The sequence below is a fragment of the Gossypium hirsutum genome, chromosome D02 (genome assembly GCF_007990345.1).
Source record: "Gossypium hirsutum isolate 1008001.06 chromosome D02, Gossypium_hirsutum_v2.1, whole genome shotgun sequence".
Lineage (NCBI taxonomy): Eukaryota > Viridiplantae > Streptophyta > Magnoliopsida > Malvales > Malvaceae > Gossypium > Gossypium hirsutum.
The window spans coordinates 3,235,123-3,257,530 of record NC_053438.1 but is presented as its reverse complement, the minus strand read 5'-3'; the positions used below and the strand labels follow the sequence as shown (position 1 = coordinate 3,257,530).

General features: G+C 36.0%; 2 protein-coding genes across 2 annotated transcripts in view; both read left to right on the top strand.

Moving 5' to 3' along the window:
• Positions 1–22,408, top strand: part of LOC107942609 (receptor like protein 21) — a 170,246-nt gene that overhangs the window by 59,663 nt on the left and 88,175 nt on the right. The gene's annotated exons all lie outside the window — the stretch shown is intronic.
• LOC121214421 (receptor-like protein 56) lies at positions 11,848–12,947 on the top strand. The gene has a single exon (XM_041088052.1). It carries the CDS (start codon positions 11,881–11,883, stop codon positions 12,730–12,732), a length of 852 nt encoding a protein of 283 aa, XP_040943986.1. The 5' UTR covers positions 11,848–11,880; the 3' UTR covers positions 12,733–12,947.

The following is a 22,408-nucleotide window of genomic DNA, read 5'->3' as shown; positions in this document are numbered from 1 at the left end:
GTAAGAACTTTGGGCCGAGAACCAGAATGGGAACCAATAGAGTACCTTCCTTTGTCAAAAACATTTACATTTGCGGGAATGATGTACCCTGGACAAGAGGATCCACGAAACATGCTGGGATTAATTGAAAAGGATTTTCAGAATGTTAGTATAAATGTCATTGACAAAGAAACTGGTGCAAGTAAAGATGTCTCGAGGATACGCCCTTGCCCTCCTGGTTTCATGTTGAACAATTGGATTGCTGAGGAGCTTCTTGTAGTTTATAAGCCTTCAGAGTAATGCTAAACATCAACCTTCTATTGTGTCCTTAGATATAATAGAGTTCTTTTGTAAGAGTTTGCATTCGCTCTTTATCATTTAAATGAATATCAATGAAGATACATTTTGTCACGATTTTTCGCATTATCACTAATTTCATAATCATTTTCTCATTTCATAGCCTATCCTTACATTTGCCTCATTGCCATGACATAACATTTTGTTTGTTGTTTCCAATACTTGGATGTCCCCCGATAGCTTCCTTTTCCATTCAACTTTCAGGTGCTCAGATATTGACGACATGAATAAGCCCGTTACGAATCTTGAAATTGTTTTTGAGAAGGCTGTTTGCTTAGGAGAATTTGAAGCCGAAGAAAATGCTGAAGATTATGTCTCGTCTCCTGAATTGTTAAGAATGGTGGAACAAGAGGATAAACAGGTTCTGCCTCATGAAGAATCTGTAGAAACAATAAATTTGGGCACTGAAGAGAGGAAACAAGAAGTGAAGATTGGGACTTCTATTTCAGAAAGTACCAGGCGTAGTTTGATCACTTTACTCCGCGAATACAAAGATGTTTTCGCGTGGTCATACCAGGACATGCCAGGGCTAGATGAAGATTTAGTGGTCCATAAGCTCCCATTAAAGCCAGAATGCAAGCCCATCCAGCAAAAATTAAGACGGATGAGGCCCGAAATGCTGTTGAAAATAAAAGAGGAAGTCAAGAAGCAATTTGACGCTGGCTTCCTACAAGCCTCCAAATATCCAGAATGGGTGGCTAACATAGTCCCGGTACCAAAGAAAGATGGAAAAGTACGAATGTGCGTGGATTACCGTGACCTGAATCGAGCAAGCCCAAAAGATAATTTTCCCTTGCCACATATTGACACGTTGGTGGACAACACAGCAAAACATTCATTGTTTTCTTTCATGGATGGATTCTCGGGGTATAATCAGATCAAGATGGCTCCTGAGGATATGGAGAAAACTACCTTCATAACAATGTGGGGAACGTTCTGCTACAAGGTGATGGCATTCGGGTTAAAGAATGCTGGGGCAACATATCAGAGGGCTATGGTGACATTATTCCATGACATGATGCATAAGGAAATAGAGGTCTACGTCGATGATATGATTGCTAAATCTCGAGGAGAAGAAGAGCATGTAATGAACCTCAAGAAGTTGTTCGAAAGGCTGAGAAAGTTTCAGCTAAAGCTTAATCCAGCCAAATGTACATTCGGGGCTACCTCGGGAAAGTTGCTAGGCTTCATTGTCAGTGAAAGAGGTATCGAAGTTGATCCAGATAAAATAAAAGCCATCCAAGAATTACCACATCCGCCACGCAAAAGGAAGTTAGAGGATTTTTAGGGAGATTAAATTACATCGCCCGATTTATCGCTCAACTTACCAACCAATGCGACCCAATCTTTCGGCTTCTTCGAAAACATAGCCCGGGAGAATGGAACGAGGAATGCCAAGTGACCTTTGATAAGATAAAACAATATTTGTCCAGTCCTCCAGTGCTAGTACCGCCAACTCCGGGAAGACCATTAATTTTGTATCTGACAGTGTTCGAAAGTTCAATGGGTTACGTACTGGGACAACATGACGAGTCAGGAAAGAAAGAAAAGGCGATCTACTACCTCAGCAAAAAGTTCACTGAATATGAGGCAAAATATTCGTCCGTTGAGAAATATTGTTGCGCTCTGGTTTGGGTAGCTCGGAGACTCAGACAATATATGTTGTATCACACGACATGGCTAATTTCAAAGCTGGACCCAATAAAATACATGATGGAATCGCCGGCACTATCAGGAAGAATGGCACGATGGTAGCTCCTCCTTTCGGAATATGACATTGCCTATGTAAGTCAGAAGTCAATAAAAGGGAGCGCAATAGCTGACTTCTTAGCAACTCGAACGACAGAGGAATATGAGCCTTTAAGATTCGATTTCCCAGACGAAGACTTAATGTGCATCACAGAAATAGAATCCGAGTCATCAAAAGAGAAGTCATGGAAGATGTTCTTTGATGGTGCGTCAAATGCTTTAGGGCATGGAATTGGAGCAATCCTGGTATCACCAGACGGGAATCATTATCCGTTCACTGCAAGACTGAACTTCTTCTGTACCAATAATATCGCAGAATATGAGGCCTGTATCATGGGGCTTCGTGCAGCTATCGAACGAAACATCGAGATCTTAGAGGTGTACGGGGACTCAGCCCTAGTGATTTACCAAATCCGTGGAGAATGGGAAGTGAGGGACTCAAAATTGATTAAGTACAGCGATTTAGTGGCTGGATTGATCAAGGAATTCAAAGAAATAACTTTTCATTACTTCCCACGAGAAGAGAACCAACTGGCTGATGCCCTAGCCACTTTGGCTTCAATGTTCAAAGCAAGTAGAGAAGCAGAAATAATGCCCCTCAAAATGAGCATATACGAGGTCCCTGCACACTGTTGTAGCATTAAGAAAGAAGTAGACGGACGGCCTTGGTTTCATGATATCTTAGAATATATCAAGAATCAAAGGTATCCCGAACAAGCAAATGAGAACGATAAAAGAACAATTAGAAGAATGGCAGCGGGATTTGTTCTTGATGGGGATATCCTGTATAAAAGAGGAAAGGATCAGATGCTTTTGAGATGTGTGGATGATGTTGAAGCCAGAAAAATACTTGAAGAGGTCCATGAGGGAGTTTGCGGAACGCATGCCAATGGTTTCAATATGGCCAGAAAGATCATGAGACTCGGTTATTATTGGCTGACAATGGAAAGTGACTGCATCAATTTTGCCAGAAAATGCCACAAATGTCAAATCTACGGCGATAAAATTCATGTAGCCCCTTCACCCCTTCATGTCATGACTTCTCCGTGGCCTTTTTCTATGTGGGGCATGGATGTCATAGGGCCAATTTCTTCAAAAGCTTCAAATGGACATCGATTCATTTTTGTGGTTATCGATTACTTCACAAAATGGATTGAAGCCGCTTCATTTGCCAATGTGACGAAGACTGCAGTGTGCAAGTTTTTGAAAAAGGAAATCATTTACCGATATGGTTTGCCTGAAAGAATCATCTCAGATAATGCCACGAATCTGAACAATAAGATGATGAAAGAAGTGTGTGAGCAGTTCCAAATAAAGCATCATAATTCCTCGCCCTATCGCCCAAAGATGAACGGGGCTGTTGAAGCAGCTAACAAGAACATTAAGAGGATCATTGGGAAAATGACTGAGACATATAAAGATTGGCACGAGAAACTTCCATTTGCTTTGTTTGCATATCGTACATCTGTGCGAACATCTACGGGAGCAACTCCTTTCTCTCTAGTCTATGGAATGGAAGCTGTGCTACCTATCGAGGTTGAGATCCCCTCTCTGCGAGTATTGATGGAATCAAAGTTAGAAGAAGCAGAATGGGTTCGAGCTCGATATGATCAGTTGAACCTCATTGAAGAAAAACGTCTAAGGGCAATTTGTCATGGGCAAATGTACCAAAAGAGAATGATCGCAGCCCATGACAAGAAGGTACGACAAAGAGAGTTCCATGAAGGAGAACTCGTTCTGAGAAAGATTCTCCCAATACAAAAAGACCTGCGAGGAAAATGGGCACCAAATTGGGAAGGACCATACGTTGTAAAAAAGGCATTCTCGGGAGGAGCTTTAATCCTTACCAAGATGGATGGGAAGGAGTTACCGAATCTGGTGAATTCGGATGCGGTGAAGAAATATTATGCTTAAGATGAAAACCCGAAAAGGGCATCTTAAAAAAAAGGGTGAAAACCCAAAAAAGGCGTCTTGATTAGTACAAAAAGATTAGGATGAAAACCCGAGAGGGCGTCCTAATGAAACAAACCTGGCGGTCGAACGATAGGTCAAGTAGTGAGACTACAGTATTTGAAGCACTTCTGAAAGCTCGAAATTTTCTACGTAAGAAGCCATGCTCGAAAAGATAATTGATTGAGGAACGTAGAAGAGTTCATGTGTTGAATATCTAGAGCATTAGTATCCGTTGAATACGACCTTTTCTTTCTTTTTGACATTTTTACTCTCATTGGTTAACTTTCTTTGTTTGCCACACTTGAAATAAAGGAATATGAGATATCCTTTGTGTCCCTACCTGACCATTTTCATGCATCTCATTATGTGTTTATTTAATGATAAATAGTGAAATGACATACTCTAAACAAAAGAAATGTCAAGCATTACCCGGATAAGAATTTGATAAGTGCAAGATCTTCAAAGCAAGAACAAAGTTTAACCAAGGGCAAAAGGGTGATATCTGAGAAACGTCGATTACTCGTAAAGCTCGAAGACAGGTATGAGGCCTGAAGAGAAGGTCGAGAATCAAAGCAATGAACGCAGATCCTCAAAAATCATGGCGAAAATGACATACGACCAATATGCTTAAGGAGCACTGCATAATCATGTAGGCATAAAGGCATTTAAGACAAACATGTGCATATCATGATGACTTCATGCATGGCATATACAGGTAATCCAGTAAAGCAAGAAATCTTGAATCGCACAGAATCAAAGGAAAAGATACCCGAGTTCTACCAAAGGACTGGTTTTGGTATTTTGATGTTTAATATTCATGCTTTCCAAGAAAAATCAACTCATATTGCGAGAAATGAGTTGAGCCTCAAGACACATTGAGGTATTTTTAATTTTTTTAAAAATCAACTCATATTGCGAGAAGTGAGTTGAGCCTCGGGGCACGCCGAGGTATTTTTAGTTTATGTTTTAAATTGACTCATATTGCGAGAGGTGAGTTAAGCCTTTTAATTTTTGTTTCTCAAAATTCAACTCATATTGCGAGAAATGAGTTGAGCCTCAAGACACGTTGAGGTAATTTCAATTTTTGTTTTCAAAATTCAACTCATATTGTGAGAAATAAGTTGAGCCTCAAGACACGTTGAGGTAATTTCAATTTTTGTTTTCAAAATTCAACTCATATTGCGAGAAATGAGTTGAGCCTCAAGACACATTGAGGTATTTTCAATTTTTGCTTTTCAAAATTCAACTCATATTGCGAGAAATGAGTTGAGCCTTAAGACACGTTGAGGTAATTTCAATTTTTGTTTTCAAAATTCAACTCATATTGCGAGAAATGAGTTGAGCCTCAAGACACATTGAGGTATTTTCAATTTTTGCTTTTCAAAATTCAACTCATATTCCGAGAAATGAGTTGAGCCTCAAGACACGTTGAGGTAATTTCAATTTTTGTTTTCAAAATTCAACTCATATTGCGAGAAATGAGTTGAGCCTCAAGACACATTGAGGTATTTTCAATTTTTGCTTTTCAAAATTCAACTCATATTGCGAGAAATGAGTTGAGCCTCAAGACACGTTAAGGTAATTTCAATTTCTGTTTTCAAAATTCAACTCATATTGCGAGAAATGAGTTGAGCCTCAAGACACGTTGAGGTAATTTTCAATTTCTGCTTCTCAAAATTCAACTCATATTGCGAGAAATGAGTTGAGCCTCAAGACACGTTGAGGTAATTTCAATTTTTTTTTTCAAAATTCAACTCATATTGCGAGAAATGAGTTGAGCCTCAAGACACGTTGAGGTAATTTCAATTTTTGTTTTCAAAATTCAACTCATATTGCGAGAAATGAGTTGAGCCTCAAGACACGTTGAGGTAATTTCAATTTTTGTTTTCAAAATTCAACTCATATTGCGAGAAATGAGTTGAGCCTCAAGACACATTGAGGTATTTTCAATTTTTGCTTTTCAAAATTCAACTCATATTGCGAGAAATGAGTTGAGCCTCAAGACACGTTGAGGTAATTTCAATTTCTGTTTTCAAAATTCAACTCATATTGCGAGAAATGAGTTGAGCCTCAAGACACGTTGAGGTATTTTCAATTTCTGCTTCTCAAAATTCAATTCATATTGCGAGAAATGAGTTGAGCTTCAAGACACGCTGAGGTAATTTCAATTTCTGTTGTTAAAAAAAAATCAACTCATATTGCGAGAAATGAGTTGAGCCTCAGGACATGCTGAGGTAATTTCAATTTCTGTTTTCAAAATTCAACTCATATTGCGAGAAATGAGTTGAGCCTCAAGACACGTTGAGGTATTTTCAATTTCTGCTTTTCAAAATTCAACTCATATTGTGAGAAATGAGTTGAGCCTCAAGACACGTTGAGGTATTTTCAATTTCTATTTTTCAAAAATCAACTCATATTGCGAGAGGTGAGTTGAGACTTTTAATTTCTATTTTTCTAAAACCAACTCATATTGCGAGAGGTGAGTTGAGCCTTTTTCTGTTTTTCAAAAATCAACTCATATTGCGAGAGGTGAGTTGAGCCTTTTAATTTCTGATTTTCAAAAATCAACTCATATTGCGAGAGGTGAGTTGAGCCTTTTAATTTCTGTTTTTCAAAAATCAACTCATATTGCGAGAGGTGAGTTGAGCCTTTTAATTTCTATTTTTCAAAAACCAACTCATATTGCGAGAGGTGAGTTGAGCATTTTTCTATTTTTCAAAAATCAACTCATATTGCGAGAGGTAAGTTGAGCCTTTTGCAAATTCTGTTTTCAAAAATCAACTCATATTGCGAGAAGTGAGTTGAGCCTTGGCTCACGTGCTGAGCTATTTTCAATTTCTATTTTTAATGTCTAGTTTTAAAGAGTCAATTCATATTGCGAGAAATGAGTTGAGCTCAGGATCACATGCCGAGTAAAGAATAAAGATTGGACAATTGAACAAAATTTAGTGCTTTTAAGTCTTTGCACTATCCTTGTTTCACAATGATGAGCAAAGAGGGGCAGTTGTAAGCACTAAATTTTTGTCCGACTAGAGTTTGTGTTTAATTTTCAAAATTTCAAAAAAAATTTTAAAAAATAAAAATTGCATTTTGACCCCTAAATTTTTCCTAAATTTCATTTTGACCTTTAAACTTTCTTTAAATTTCACTTAGACCCCTAAACTTTCATTAAATTTCATTTTAATCCTAAATTTTTTAAAAATTACATTTAGCCCCAGAAGTTTTGCTGCATTTGTGATTTGGTCCTTCAGACAGGTTACGTGATTTGGGGCACCCACTTCCCAGATTTTCAGGCCACAAACATGGGTGGCTGCTCCTTCTTCACCCACTACCTGCAAACAATGAGAAAGAGGACAAAATTTGGAGCTTTTAAAAAGAAAAAAAGAGAAGAGGAAGAAAAAAAGGAGAGAAAAAAACAAGCAGAATTTTTAGAGAAAAAAAAAGAAGCTCTCAATCCGGCCGATTGCCTCCACCGCCACCACGTCCATCGCGCCACCACCATTGTCATCTCACCATCGAGTCCTAAACGCAAACAAAACAAAAACAAAGAAAAAAGCAAGCAAAAAGAAAAGGAGAAAGTGCAAAGAAGAAAAAGAAAAAGGAAAAGGGGAGAGAGCATACCTCCGTGCACGCCACTGTCGGCCGTCGCACCAGGCGGAGGGACATCACCGGCGAGACAAAGGAGGTGCTGCTGATCGGGGAGAAAGAAAGGAAGAAAAAGAAGAAGGAAAGAAGAAAAGGGGAAGAAGAAAGAAAGAAAAAAGAAAAAAAACTAAAAAAAATAGCAGGCCATTTTGGTGGACCAGATTCAGCCCAACAAGAAGCAGCCCAAACCAGTCCTTTGGCAGCCAATAGCAACAGCCCAACAGCAAAAAAAAAAATAAAAGGGGAGGCCCAAAATTTAAGCCCATAACTTTGGGCTTTTGGGTAATTTTTTTCTTTTTTTCTTTTTAATCTATTTTATTTTATTTTATTTATTTAAATGGTGTTTTATTTAATTTAAATTAGTATGCTTTAAAACAGTTTTCATAAATATTATTATGTCATTTTAATTGCATATTTTTTTTAAAAAATAATAATATTTTAATGCATAAGGCAACGAACCGATTTAGCATCAAGTTATCGAATTCATCGCTATGTTGGGTGGATATCGATAGCTCGTGTTAAATTCGGGACACCCTTTTAAAAATAAAAATATTCAAAAATCCTCGTATTTTAATAAAAATTCTCGTGTTTTATTAGAATCCCGATTAAATATTAAATTGAATTGAGTTAACACTAATTCGATGGTTTCATCGCCATATCGGGATGAATATCATCGATTCGTGTTAAATACGGAATTTTTTAAAGAAAAATTGTGTTTCAAAAATTTTCATGTCTTCAAAATTTCTCGTGTTTCGTATTTTATCAAAAAATTTATGTTTTCAAAAACAAATTTTCTGTTTTAAAAATTTTCGTGTTTCAAAAAGAAGAATCGTGTTTTCAAAAATAAAAATAAAAAATCTCGTGTTTTAAATTCTTCATGTTTTTTTAAAAAAAAAGTTTTGTGTTTCTAAAATTCTTGTATTTTAAAATTTTCGTGTTTTCAAAAAAGAAAAAGTTGTTGCGCTTTAAAATTCTCGTGTTCAATCGGATCACGACTAATATTAAATTGAACTCGTATTTTTGAAAATGAAGACAACACGCGTTTAACGAGATACCAATTTTGGGCGTTGCGAGGGTGCTAATACCTTCCTCGCGCGTAACCGACCCCCGGACCCTAATTTTCTCTGGATTTTTACGTGGACCTAAAATTACCTCTTTTTTAGAAAAGTTTAAAAATAATTTTTTCTTCTAAAAAGAGAATTTTGTAGGTGTCCGATCACACCTAGAAAAAATATCGGTGGCGACTCCTTTTTCAAATAAAATCGAGATTCAGTTTTCAAATTTACAATAATTACTTCGACTAGCGCCCGTGCCGAAATTTTTAGGTCGCTACATATGTTTATAATTTTTAAAGAATTAAATTAAATTATTATCAATTTTAGGGGGTCAATGTGCAATTTTATCTTTACTAATTTCAGTTTTTGAATTGGATGAGGATATGTATAGGATTGAGTAATTTAACAAATTTGAAGAAACTCGATTTAAGTTGGAATGAAATTGAAAGCTTTCAATCCTTAAATGGTATGCATTTATATTTAACCAATTACCTAAATTCTTATATATGATTAAAGTTTATGCCAATTCATTTTAGTGATGAAATTATATAAATCTTTTATTGATGGTGGTCGAAAATTAGAGTTGACCCACTTGGAAGAGCTTTATTTAGATGGAAATCAGTTCAATACTAGTGTATTTGCATCCCTTAAGAAGCTTTCAAATTTGAAATCTTTGAGCATATGGGGCAATGGATTGAAAGGTAAAAAGATTAGATTTTTAACAAGAATATAATAATGTTGGAAGAGAATATAATGAAGTTGATTTTGTTGTTTTTTGTTTTCCTAGATTTGGAAACATTTATCAACTTAAGGGAACTAGATATGAGGGGTAATGAATCCACCAATGTATCATTTAATTAAACTTTCATTTTTGTTCAAAATTTAGAAATTTAGTTTCAATTCTTAGTAAAGGTTATTGTGATAGATACTAAAAAAAATATATCTTTCTTAGAATATTGTTATCTAATACCTCTTGTCATTGCTTAGAATCAAGTGTGTTGAGCAACCTAGAGGAAATATATCTTGACGGATCTAGTCTCAACACCAGCATTTTGCAAAGCATTGGGATATTCGCTTTTCTTAAAATTTTGTCTTTACGTACGAGTGGACTTATTGGTTCACTACCGAATCAAGGTAAATAAATTTATAGCTCAAATTGAATTCGTTATGAGCTTTCTATAATGTAATATCTCGTATTATGTTCATAAAACTAAATTTAACTAGAATTTTTTTCACGAAATTATAAATTTTTCAAGATGGTGTGATCTAAAGAATCTTGAAGTATTGAACGTGAATGGGAATGCACTTGAGGGGACGCTTCCTCATTGTTTTAGTAACTTGACATCTCTTCGTGAGTTAAATATTTCAAGAAACCATTTTCAAATTCCGCTGTCATTCGCACCATTTGCAAACCTTTCGAACCTCAAAGTCCTTTTGAGTAATGAAAACAAGATGGTAATGGAACCTTCCTTTTATACCTCAGTCCCAAAGTTTCAATTGAAATTCATCAGTTTGTCAAAGTGCATTACATCTCTCCAGCTCAATCTTGAACTTCCGACCTTCCTTTACTACCAATATGACTTGAGATATGTGGATGTTTCTCAAAACAATTTCAGCGGAACAGTCCCAACTTGGTTGTTAGGAAACAACACAAAGTTAGAAGTTCTCATCTTGATGGGTAATTCTTTTACTGGTCCACTCTCATTATCATTAGCTCCTAATTCTAATGTGTCTTTAATTGACATATCCCAAAACAAATTGCAAGGTCAGATTCCGATTGGTATATGTCCAACTTTTCCACATTTGAGGTGGTTAGTCTTATCCAAGAATGCTTTTGAAGGTAATATCCCTCCTTGTTTAAGTGGCATGAAGGATTTATTAATTTTAGATTTATCAAACAATCAATTGTCTGGAAAAGTACCTGAAGAGTTAATCACAAAAAGCTCATTGACCATTTTGATGAGACTATCAAACAACAACCTCGGTGGAAATGTAATTCCTATGATTTTCCATGCAAATGGGTTGCGGGATTTATATTTGGATGTAAATAATTTTTATGGGGAGATGAAAAATGTTGATGTCTCTACTTTTGAGTTTCCAACTTCACTAAGGGAAATTGACCTCAGAAATAACAAGCTTTATGGAGACCTCCCAAGATGGATAGGGAATGTGCCATTTTTAGAGAAAATAGCTTTGTCTGAAAATGGTTTCGTGGGTTCTATTCTGATGGAATTTTGCAACTTGAATTGCTTGGATTTTTTGGATCTCTCTGAAAACAATTTATTTGGCTCTATACCGACCTGCTTTAATCCCCCAGACATAAAGCATGTACACCTGCAGGGGAATAGACTAAGTGGCCCACTACCAATTGCTTTTTATAATAGCTCTTCACTGGTTACATTAGATCTTGGAGGAAACAATTTAACTGGTAGTATTCCAAAATGGATTGGCACACTTTCTTCATTGAGTGTTCTTCTCTTGAAAGCTAATAATTTACATAGTAGAATTCCAGTTCAATTTGTTGTTCCAATAGGGTCGGAAGCGTGTAAATTATTGTACTAAAAAATCACACAAAGTTCAATTTCCAGGGAAGAGAGGTGGATCACAAGGATCTCTTAAATACCAAGTCTTTCCTTAGTCAGAATATTCCTTCTAACGTAATTTAATAGCACAATTAAATACTACTATTATACCCTCAAATATTGAAAGAAAAATAGGACAAAAAGAAAATAAGAGTTTTAACAAGGTTCGGTAAATTATACCTACGTCCTCGGGTACTAACACCAGATGATAACTTTACTATCTCCAAAATATTACAAACAAATAGAATTCCTTAAGAATTCTCAAATGGGAGAAGAGAGAAAACTAAGAGAGAAAGATTGGTTGGGATGGTGTAAATGAGAAATGGTTAGGCCTATTTATAGTTGAGGTTCAGGGACTAACTTGCAAATGGCCTAAAAATTAGGGACCAAAATTGCAATTATCCCATTCAACTTTAAACAACTTGCCTACCATTTTTTTCTTTCGGTGCCACTTGCACCTCCCATTTTTTTGACTTTTCAACACCCCTTTTAATTTGTCTTTTCAACACAATTATACAAGTTGTATTCCTTGAGCATGATATATAGATCTTTCTCATAATATGTTTTATGGTTTTATACCTTCTTGTTTGGGAAATTTAACTCTTAAAACGAAAGACCAGAAGACTTTGACATCATATTTTGTGGAGGCAAGTGATGTAGTGGAAGACATATTACCATACCAGAAGGAAACACGGTGGCGTGGGGATGGCTTACAAGAGTATCCTGATACCTACATGGAAGAATGGGTACAGTTCACAACAAAGAGTAGGTCCTACTCATATGGGGGTCTCATCCTTGAGAACATGACAGGGATTGATTTATCTTGCAACAAGTTAACTGGACAAATCCCACCTGAACTAGGAAACTTGAGTCAAATCCATTCTTTAAACTTGTCGTACAATAACTTAACAGGACTTATACCCTCATCATTCTCAAACCTTAAGCAGATTGAGAGTTTGGACCTTTCTTACAATAGCTTGAGTGGTGAAATTCCTAATCAATTGGTAGAATTGAATTCTTTAGAGGTTTTCAATGTGGCACACAACAATTTGTCAGGTAGTATTCCAGAACCAAAAGCTCAATTCGGAACCTTTATTGAAAGCAGTTATGAGGGAAACCCTTTTCTCTGTGGTGCTATACTGCATAAAAGTTGCTCCAGAATCAATTCGCCATCAACAATTTCAACTATATCAGACGATAAAGGAGAAGATGGTTTGTTTGATACTTATGATTTTTGTGTGAGTTTTTTTATTTCTTATGTAGTTGTGTTGTTGACGATTTTTGCTGTCCTTTACAAAAATCCATATTGGCGAAGATCTTGGTTTTCTTTCGTCGGGAAATGCATCACCACCTGTCGTTTCTCAATTGGAGGCAGCTGTCTTGCGTATTACATCTTCAAGCGATGTGTTTAACTATCATGAAGATTTATGCAAAGTTTGTTCATGTTGTCTTGGGAAAAAATTCTGCTATGATCTTTTATATCAGGTGATCACCTGATTGTTTTTGGTGCTAAGTCGGATTTTGTTTATTTTATATTTTGATTAAAGCTTTTATCTTGGTGTGAAGGAAGCTTATAACCTTTGTCTTGTCGGTTTTATTGTTGTAGACATATAGTCAATTATATTCACTCTTCCATCCATCTCCAAGTTATTTGGTATTAAATATCTTTTTTAAATTATATTCTGCTTTATTAAATAAAATTCCAAATAAAAACCAAGTTTATATCTTTTCAAACACTTCTCTCTATGCATTTATGACATGTTTTTCGATATAAAAGTTATATACACAAGCAGATATTCCTACTCTTTAGATTTGCTAGGCACCCATGCATACATATGTAGAAGTATTTGCTTTGGGATGTAATGTGGTGAGACTATCATCACAGTTTTTCTTAAGACAAATGTGAAAGAAATAGATTATTAGATCCAACAGTAAACAAAGGGGATCAAACTTAAGTTAATCCTACTCTTCATTTTTATATCTAATCATTTACGAACATGGTTTTTAGTCAAGGGGGGTTGGGTTTGAGTGGTCGACCCATTTTTTAGGTGTAAGATGAGTTTATCATTTTCAAATTTGTTGATAATCCTTCATTTAATCTGCAGTGGAGTTGATAGATAGTCTTAAGATACTGCCCCAAGAAACTAGATATAGTAAATGTTGGTGTTGGCTTTGGGATTAAAAGGCTGCCGCCTCAACCTTGCTATAAAAGAAGGCTTAAAGTCTTCACTTGAGAAGCAGCCCAAATTTGATCTCCCACTTTATTTATAGACAACTATTTACTTTGGAGAAGTCTTTTAATTGAGGGTTTCGTTAATTTGTAAATCTTATCATACGGTGTGGATGTCGGAGAATGTAGGCATTTTGTTAAACCTCTTAAATTTAGTGTGTGTTTTCCTTTATTATTTTATTTGTATTTATTGGTTTTTCTGTTACGTTTTAATATTCAATTATGATTTGGTGGGTTAATCCGTTGTGTTGAGTAGTTTCAATTTACTTTTGGTGTTCATTATTGAAGTTACATTAACATTATTAATTCTCAATTTAGCATCATAATTTTAATAACCACATAATTTTAATTTTTAAATGTTAGAGAATTAATAATGTTAGTTATTTTAATGAATCCATAACATTAATATCAATAAAAGGAATAAAATATATCAAATTAAATAATAAAAACTAAAATTTTAATTCAATTGAGCAAGTCTAGGGATTAAAATTATAAATTGACGTATAATAATTTCTCAGGCATTAATTGTGAGATTATTTCCATGAGGGGGGCCTAGATAAGCTCAAGGTTGATGCAGAAATCAATAGTCAACATTTGAAAGTTAATACAATGAATTATGTGACTGTTGATATATGTAATGATATTTTCTTAACAATTTCCTCCAACTACTTCGTAGATGCATGGTGTTATATCACATCACAATGGGTGACCAAATGCATATAATTGAGATTTTTAAGTAAATATTAAGCAGATTGAGAGTTTGGACCTTTCTTACAATAGCTTGAGTGGTGAAAATAATTATTTATAAATTTTATACTTCAAAAACTAATGAAATATTCAAATTAAGAATAGTGAATTATTATGATAATGGATAGTTTTAAAGTAGTGGTCTAGTAGAAATTTTAAATTTAAATATAGTTGATATAATTAAATTATAAAAAAAAACATTAATTATTAAATTGCATTTAATTACATTAGTTGTTGTGATTACCTATTTCTCCAAAACGAAAAGCATAATCGCGATTAGCTATCAAAATTCAGATTCCCAAACCTCATGTGATTGCCATAGAAAACCTTTTTTCACAAAACTACATTTTTCTACACGGTAGGAACTTTCCTGGTAAAACAAGACATACTTTTCTACACATTTAATCAAATTATGTCAATATCAGTTGGCCATCAAAATTCAGATTCCCAAACCCCATGTGATTGCCACAAATAAACTACATTTTTCTACACGATAAGAACTTTCCTCGTAAACCAAGTTGGAACCTTTTAATAGTTTATAAAAAACCTTTAAAAAATATTTTAGGGATGTTATTTTTAAAATATTTTTTCATAACACTTTAATTATATAAAAACTAAAATTAGAAATTGACTAGTAATAATTCTCAAGGTTAAGGTTGACACAGTATGTTGAATTTATGTTTAAAGTTTGGGTTATTTTTCTCAATTATAGATTAATTAATATTTTGTACATTGTGAACTCCACGAACAAGATTTAATACATGACACGTATTTGATTTAATTTAATTTAATTTTTATTTTATCATTTACCGTATATATATTCCACTCCTTCTTACTATATCTCGACGGAGAAAGTGAAGGTTATTCAAGGAAATGGTAATGTGTGTGTGTGTTTTTTTTTTATGAAATGGATCCAGTTACTAGATTTTAATTTTAATCTTCACTAAACAACATTTGTTAGATTTATTAAGGTTTATTATTTCCAAAATTTGGTGTAGAAAACATATTTTTATATGTATAGAAGACCCTTTTTTCCATAAAACTAAAATTTCCCTCACAATAAAATACGAAACTCGTTCTCGTAAATATTTTGAAAAATAAAAAAATTTAATATTATTATTAATTAACGAATTACCAATTTAATATAAATATAAAACTGTACTTTTAAGTTTATAAAATTTATTATTTATCTTTGATTCTGAAGATAGAGAAATTAGGGCCATAACGACGACTTGGATTATGATTGCACATTTTCCAAGTCTCATTTTTGTTAATTAGGAAAACTGATGGGCATCTCCACTAAATTTATGTTGAAAAATTTGGAGTTGTTGCGACATAGGCACAATAAACATCTTTTAACATTTATATGTTTGAGAATTTATCGAATTGTATCTTTGGGCTAAGTTGATATCGTTGGTTTTATCAAGTCCATCAATGAATATTATAGTACTTGGAGAAACTTATTTGAAGGACCGAGTCAAATTGGATTGGATCAAGTCTATCTAATTTCTTAAATTGAGGAAGTTGGAACAGATTGAAACATTAGTACCTTATTTGCCAATGGCTCATATTACCTTAGTTGTTATTATTATATTGTATTCTACTATTTTAGTTGCCTTTTAGAAGGGATTGTGAATGATCTTCATTAGGTTAGCAAGTCTTAAAATATTTATATAATTAAGAGACTTGTATAGGTTATTGTATTGATCATTATTTATGTGAGTGTATTTGATTGTAAAACTTTTATGTTGTGGTTTTGCAGGCAAAATTCTTAAAGGGAGAATTTAGTGATGAGAGACCAGTCACCAAACTACAAGAGTGAAGATTCTAAATCAGGATGTGTTAGAATTAACTTCATTGGTTAATGTTGATTTTTTTTAAAAAAAAGTTTCCATGTCATTATGGTGAGATGAATTATTTCAAACAATAAATTAATGGAAAATAACTCTTTTAATAACCACATAACTTTAATTTTTAAATGCGAGAGAATTTATTATTTCTAGTTTCTATTTTTTTTTTAAATCCACATGAGCCAACTAATGAAATTTTTAATAATGTTAGTTATTTTAACAAATCCATAACATTAACATCGATAAGAGGAAAAAATATATTAAATTTGAACGTTATGAATTTACGAACTAAAATTTAAATAATTTTCTTCTCCGACTTCCGACATTGACTGTCAAATCAACTTGGATAAGGGTAGGATCCAAGAGGGGCTGGCAAGGGCTGCGGCTCCCCTAAAATGAATTTTTTTTTATTTAAGCCCTTTATAATTTATAAAATTTTAAATTAGTAACAGTAGATTTGCACTTTGGCTCCCCAAAATAATAAAAAATTGATTTAGTTCTCAAAAAATTATAAAGATATAAGCTATTAAAATGATAAAATTTCATTTCTACTATCGTAAAAATATACAATTTAATTCTAGCCCCCCCCCCCCAAAAAAATTTCCTAGCTTTGTCCCTAACTTGGATTTAAGGTATGTTCTTTTACTCGTCGATGGGTACTAATTCACCGTACCGGTCGTCAAATCATCGTTTGAAACTCGCTAGTTAGACCTTATTTTTCAAAAAAGAAAAACTTAACAGTCTAGTGACTTAAATAAAAACTCTTGAATAGTTTAGTGTCTTAAATGAAAATTTTTGAATAGTTCAGTGATCATTTTATAACTTTTTTGTAGTTGAATGACCAAATAAACTTACTAAAAATTTAATGACCTTGAACGTAATTTACCCTAATAATTAATAGGGTGGAAAAGAATTTTACAACCCAAACTACATGATTTTATGTCCAACTCATACTCTTGGTTAAAAAGTCAACTAGAAAATGACAGCACGGAAAACCAAGGAAAACCAAACACTAACTGGAGTGTTCATCAAGTTTTATAATCTTAATTAAATTTATTAATAATATATTTAAAAATATTTTTATGTCAATATTTAAAATTAAATTATCAAAATAATTAGGTGCAATAGTAATGAATATTGCATTCTCAAGGGGAGATGCATGTTCGAACATTAGAAATGACATTATTAAGAATGACAGTCACGAACTCCGAACATGAATTGTAAATCATATTTAAAGAATATAAATATTATGGTGGAATCAGTTGCACTATTAAGAGTTCTTGATAACATTAGTTATAAAAAATATAAAATATAAATTAATTTGAGATTTAATTTTTATATCGAGAAATGATATTGTGAAATTTTGTTTTTAAAAGCACAAAAATATATATATTTGTTGCGGAAAGGATCGTTTCGAGAACTCCGATATGACTACAAGTAAATTGACCGGAACGAAAAATAAAGTGAACACAAGGATTTACGTGGTTCGGCTTTAATGCCTACGTCCACGGGCAGAGGCGAAAAGAAATTTCACTATAACAAGATGAAGATTACAAGTGTTTTACACTCAAGACACAACCCGAGAACCTCACAACTCTCAACCCCTATAGAAAACCCGAAAGCTAAAATCCTAGCTTTCAAAGAACAAGCTTTGCTCTCTCTTGGTTTGGGCTTGATGAATATGGCTAATGAACCTCTCTATTTATAAGAGAGTTCAAGGACATAATTGTCCAAAACTTTGGCAAAGATTTGTGGTTGAAAATGGACACCAACAACCATCCACTAATCCACTACCACCAACAACCCACTAACAACAATCCACTACCAATTTTAAGCCATTTCTTAACAAATCTCCACCTTGGCTTGAAATTTACCAAGCTGAACATCATAGTGAATTCCTCGAACTGGATCACCTCTTCCAAACGCCTCTCTGGCGCTAATCAATCCCGAATACCTATCAAGTCCAAGCAATGCTTGAACTTATATGCAGGGATCACCTTAGTTAACATATCTGCAGGATTCTTCTCGGTAGCAACCTTGCTGATAACAATGTCACCTTGCGTAACATGTTCCCGAACAAAATGATATCTGACATCAATGTGTTTGGTCCGTTCATGAAACATCTGATTTTTAGTCAGATGTATGGCACTCTGGCTATCGCAAAATACAACAGTGAAATCCTGTTGTAAACCCAAACTGCTTACTAGACCTTTCATCCACAATGCTTCTTTCACTGCTTCTGCTAACGCCATATATTCCGCCTCAGTCGTAGATAAGGCTACGGTAGACTGTAACACAGCTTTCCAACTAATGGCTCCTCCAGAATAAGTGAAAACATAACCCGTCAGAGATCTTCTTTTGTCCAGATCTCCAGCATAATCAGAGTCCACATAGCCCGTGACACTGCTAGTGCAGTCACTCTGATCATATACCAAGCATAAATCTGCAGAACCTCTCAAGTACCTGAGAATCCATTTCACGGCCTGCCGGTGTTCCTTGCCAGGACAACTCATGTATCTGCTGACCACACTAACTGCATGTGAAATGTCTGGACGAGTGCAAACCATTGCATACATCACACTTCCAACTGCACTCGAGTATGGAATGTGAGACATTTGCTGCTTTTCTTCATCAGATTGTGGTGACAACTCTGCAGAGAGTTTGAAATGTGGTGCCAACGGAGTACTCACAGTTTTCGCTTTATCCATGCCGAAGCGTTGAAGAACCTTTTCAATGTAGTTCTTCTGCGACACACGAAGCTTGCCCGCCTTGCGATCTCTGTGAATATCCATGCCCAAAATTTTCTTGGCAGCACCCAGATCCTTCATCTCGAACTCACCACTCAACTGCGACTTTAACTTGTTGATTTCCGACATGTTTTTGGAAGCAATTAACATGTCATCAACATACAGCAACAAATAAATGTGCGAACCATCTGAGAGCTTCCGATGATAGACACAAGCATCATAGTCACATCTTGTGTAACCATGCTGAATCATGAAGCTATCAAACCGCTTGTACCACTGCCTTGGGGATTGTTTCAATCCATATAAAGACTTCTTTAATAGACAGACATGGTCTTCTTTACCAGGAACTGTAAAACCCTCTGGTTGACGCATGTAGATTGTTTCCTCGAGCTCACCATGCAAGAACGCCGTTTTTACGTCAAGCTGCTCAAGTTCTAGATCAGACTTGGCCACCATGGCAAGTAATACACGAATGGAAGAATGCTTTACGACTGGGGAGAAAACTTCATTGTAGTCAATCCCCTCTTTCTGAGTGAAGCCTTTAGCAACCAATCGTGCCTTGAATCTAGTTGCTTCAACCCCTAGGATGCCTTCCTTTTTCTTGAAGACCCATTTGCAACCAACTATCTTCTGGTTACTTGGCGGCTTAACCAACTCCCAAGTATGGTTCTTGTGAAGAGATTCTATCTCCTCACTCATAGCAATTGCCCACTGTGCCGACTCATCACACGTGACAGCCTCATTATAACTGGAAGGTTCTATACCAATGGACTCCGCCACACTGAGCGCGAAAGACACCAGATTAGCGTAACGCGGATTTGGTTTGATTTGTCTCTTCGTTCTTCCAGTGGCAATGCTATATGGTTTTTCTTGAGGTGACTCATCTTCATCGGAATCTTGCACCTCAACTTGATCATCCTGGACTGAAGTACCTTCCGTAGGAATTGGAGCGTCCACCTGACACTCCACCTGCTTCTCAACACCGTGATCTCCCATTCTATCTGACTCCTCCTTTTCCCGGGAATTTGTGGTGGATCGAAGCATGGATGACTCATCAAAAGTCACATCTCTGCTGATGATGAACTTGGACGAAACCGGATCAGGACACCACAACCTGTATCCTTTCACCCCTTGGCCGTATCCAAGAAATATGCATTTCTTCGCCCTCGGTTTGAGTTTTCCCTCATTTACATGAGCATACGCAGGGCAGCCAAACACTCTTAAACCAGAGTAATCAGCAGGAGAACCAGACCATACTTCCTCAGGAGTCTTCAGCTCAATAGCTGTTGACGGAGATCTGTTAACCAAATAACAAGCAGTATTAACAGCTTCAGCCCAAAATTCTTCACCGAGCCCAGCATTTGATCGCATGCAACGAGCTCGCTCCAAGAGAGTTCTATTCATGCGTTCTGCAACTCCATTTTGTTGTGGTGTTCGACGAACAGTGCGGTGTCTCACTATTCCTTCATTTTTGCAGAACTCATTGAATTCACCTGAGCAAAACTCCAAGCCATTATCCGTCCGGAATCGCTTGATCTTCTTTCCTGTTTGATTTTCGATCAAAGCTTTAAATTGCTTGAAGTTGATGAGAACCTCATACTTGCTCTTCAGAAAATACACCCAAACCTTTCTCGAGTAATCATCGATAAAGGTAAGCAGATATCTGTAACCACCTTTAGAAATTGTCGGAGAAGGCCCCCAAAGGTCAGAATGGAAGTAATCCACTGTGCCTTTTGTCTTGTGAATCCCAGTGCTGAACTTTACCCGAGTCTGCTTACCGAAGACGCAGTGCTCACAGAAATTCAACTTTCCTGTACACTGCCCAGACAATAATCCTCGTTTGCTTAGCACCGATAAGCCTCTCTCGCTCATATGCCCGAGCCGCATATGCCATAACTTCGTGGTGTCAGAATCTAGATCATCTGATGATGACACTCCCGCAACACCTGTAACCGAGGAACCATCGAGGAAGTAAAGGCCCCGCTCCAAATTACCACGTATCACAGTCAAAGCACCCGAGAATACCTTGAGAACTCCACCTTCAGCAGAGTACCGAAAGCCTTTCTTGTCCAACGTACTCAAAGAGATCAAATTTTTCTTCATTTCTGGAATGTGCCGAACATCAGTTAGAGTTCTAACAATACCGTCAAACATCTTTATACGAACTGTGCCAATCCCCATGACTTGACATGCGTGGTCATTTCCCATTAGTACTGAACCAGAATGCTTCTCGTATGTTGAGAATGCATCTTTCGAAGTACTTATATGAAATGTAGCTCCCGTATCAAGAATCCATCTCCCACCAGCGTAAGAGTCGGATACTGCAAGAACGATCTCGGCATCACTTGAAGAATCTGCATCAGCTACATTCGCACGATCATTTTGTTGCTCCTGTGATTCTGATTTCTCCTTCCTTTTCGGACAATCTACCTTCATGTGCCCGTACTTCTTACAGTAGTAGCACTGTATTCTCTTCTTGGACTGCGATCTAGGATGGCTTTTACTTGAACTTCCACCCTTTGCCTTGGATCTTCCTCGAGCAACCAAGCCTTCGCCTTCATTGTTTTCGACCACCTTACCAGTGATTTTCTTCCTCAACTCACTGGAACTTAAGGCATTTTTCACCTCCTCTAGAGTCAGGTCATCACGACCGTACATCATTGTATCAACAAAATTCTCATACGAGGGAGGCAAAGAACACAAAACAATTATTGCTTGGTCCTCATCATCGATTTTGTTATCGATATTATTCAAATCCATGATAATGGAATTGAATTTATCCAGGTGCTGGGAAACAGGTGTACCTTCCTCCATCTTCAGGGCATAGAGTCTTTGCTTGAGTAGAGCCGGTTCGTCAATGACTTCGTCATGTACTTGCTCTCTAACCGGAGCCACAAACCGGACGCGGTTTTCTCATCCGCTACTTCTCGTAGCACTTCATCTCCTAGACATAGCAGAATAGCACTATGTGCTCTTTCTAGCATGTCATCCTTTTGCTCTTCCGAAAGCGTGCTTGGTAATTTATCTTTACCAGACAATGCTTTTAGCAATCCTTGTTGAACCAGCACTGCCCGCATCTTGATGCGCCATAAACTGAAACTATTTTTCCCGGTAAATTCTCGACATCATACTTAGTCGATGAACACTTGTAGCCATAATTTGGAACCTTTGAATGAATGATAATATTTTCTTCCTGATGTGAAAGATCAGACAAAGCTGCAGTCACAGGGCAATTCAGAAAATATTATCACTCCTTCAACTACGCTCTGATACCAATTTGTTGCGGAAAGGATCGTTTCGAGAACTCCGATATGACTACAAGTAAATTGACCGGAACGAAAAATAAAGTGAACACAAGGATTTACGTGGTTCGGCTTTAATGCCTACGTCCACGGGCAGAGGCGAAAAGAAATTTCACTATAACAAGATGAAGATTACAAGTGTTTTACACTCAAGACACAACCCGAGAACCTCACAACTCTCAACCCCTATAGAAAACCCGAAAGCTAAATCC

What these genes read in the sequence shown, in the direction of transcription:
- LOC121214421 (XM_041088052.1), top strand. Translation starts at nt 11,881, where the DNA reads ATGTTTTATGGTTTTATACCTTCTTGTTTGGGAAATTTAACTCTTAAA.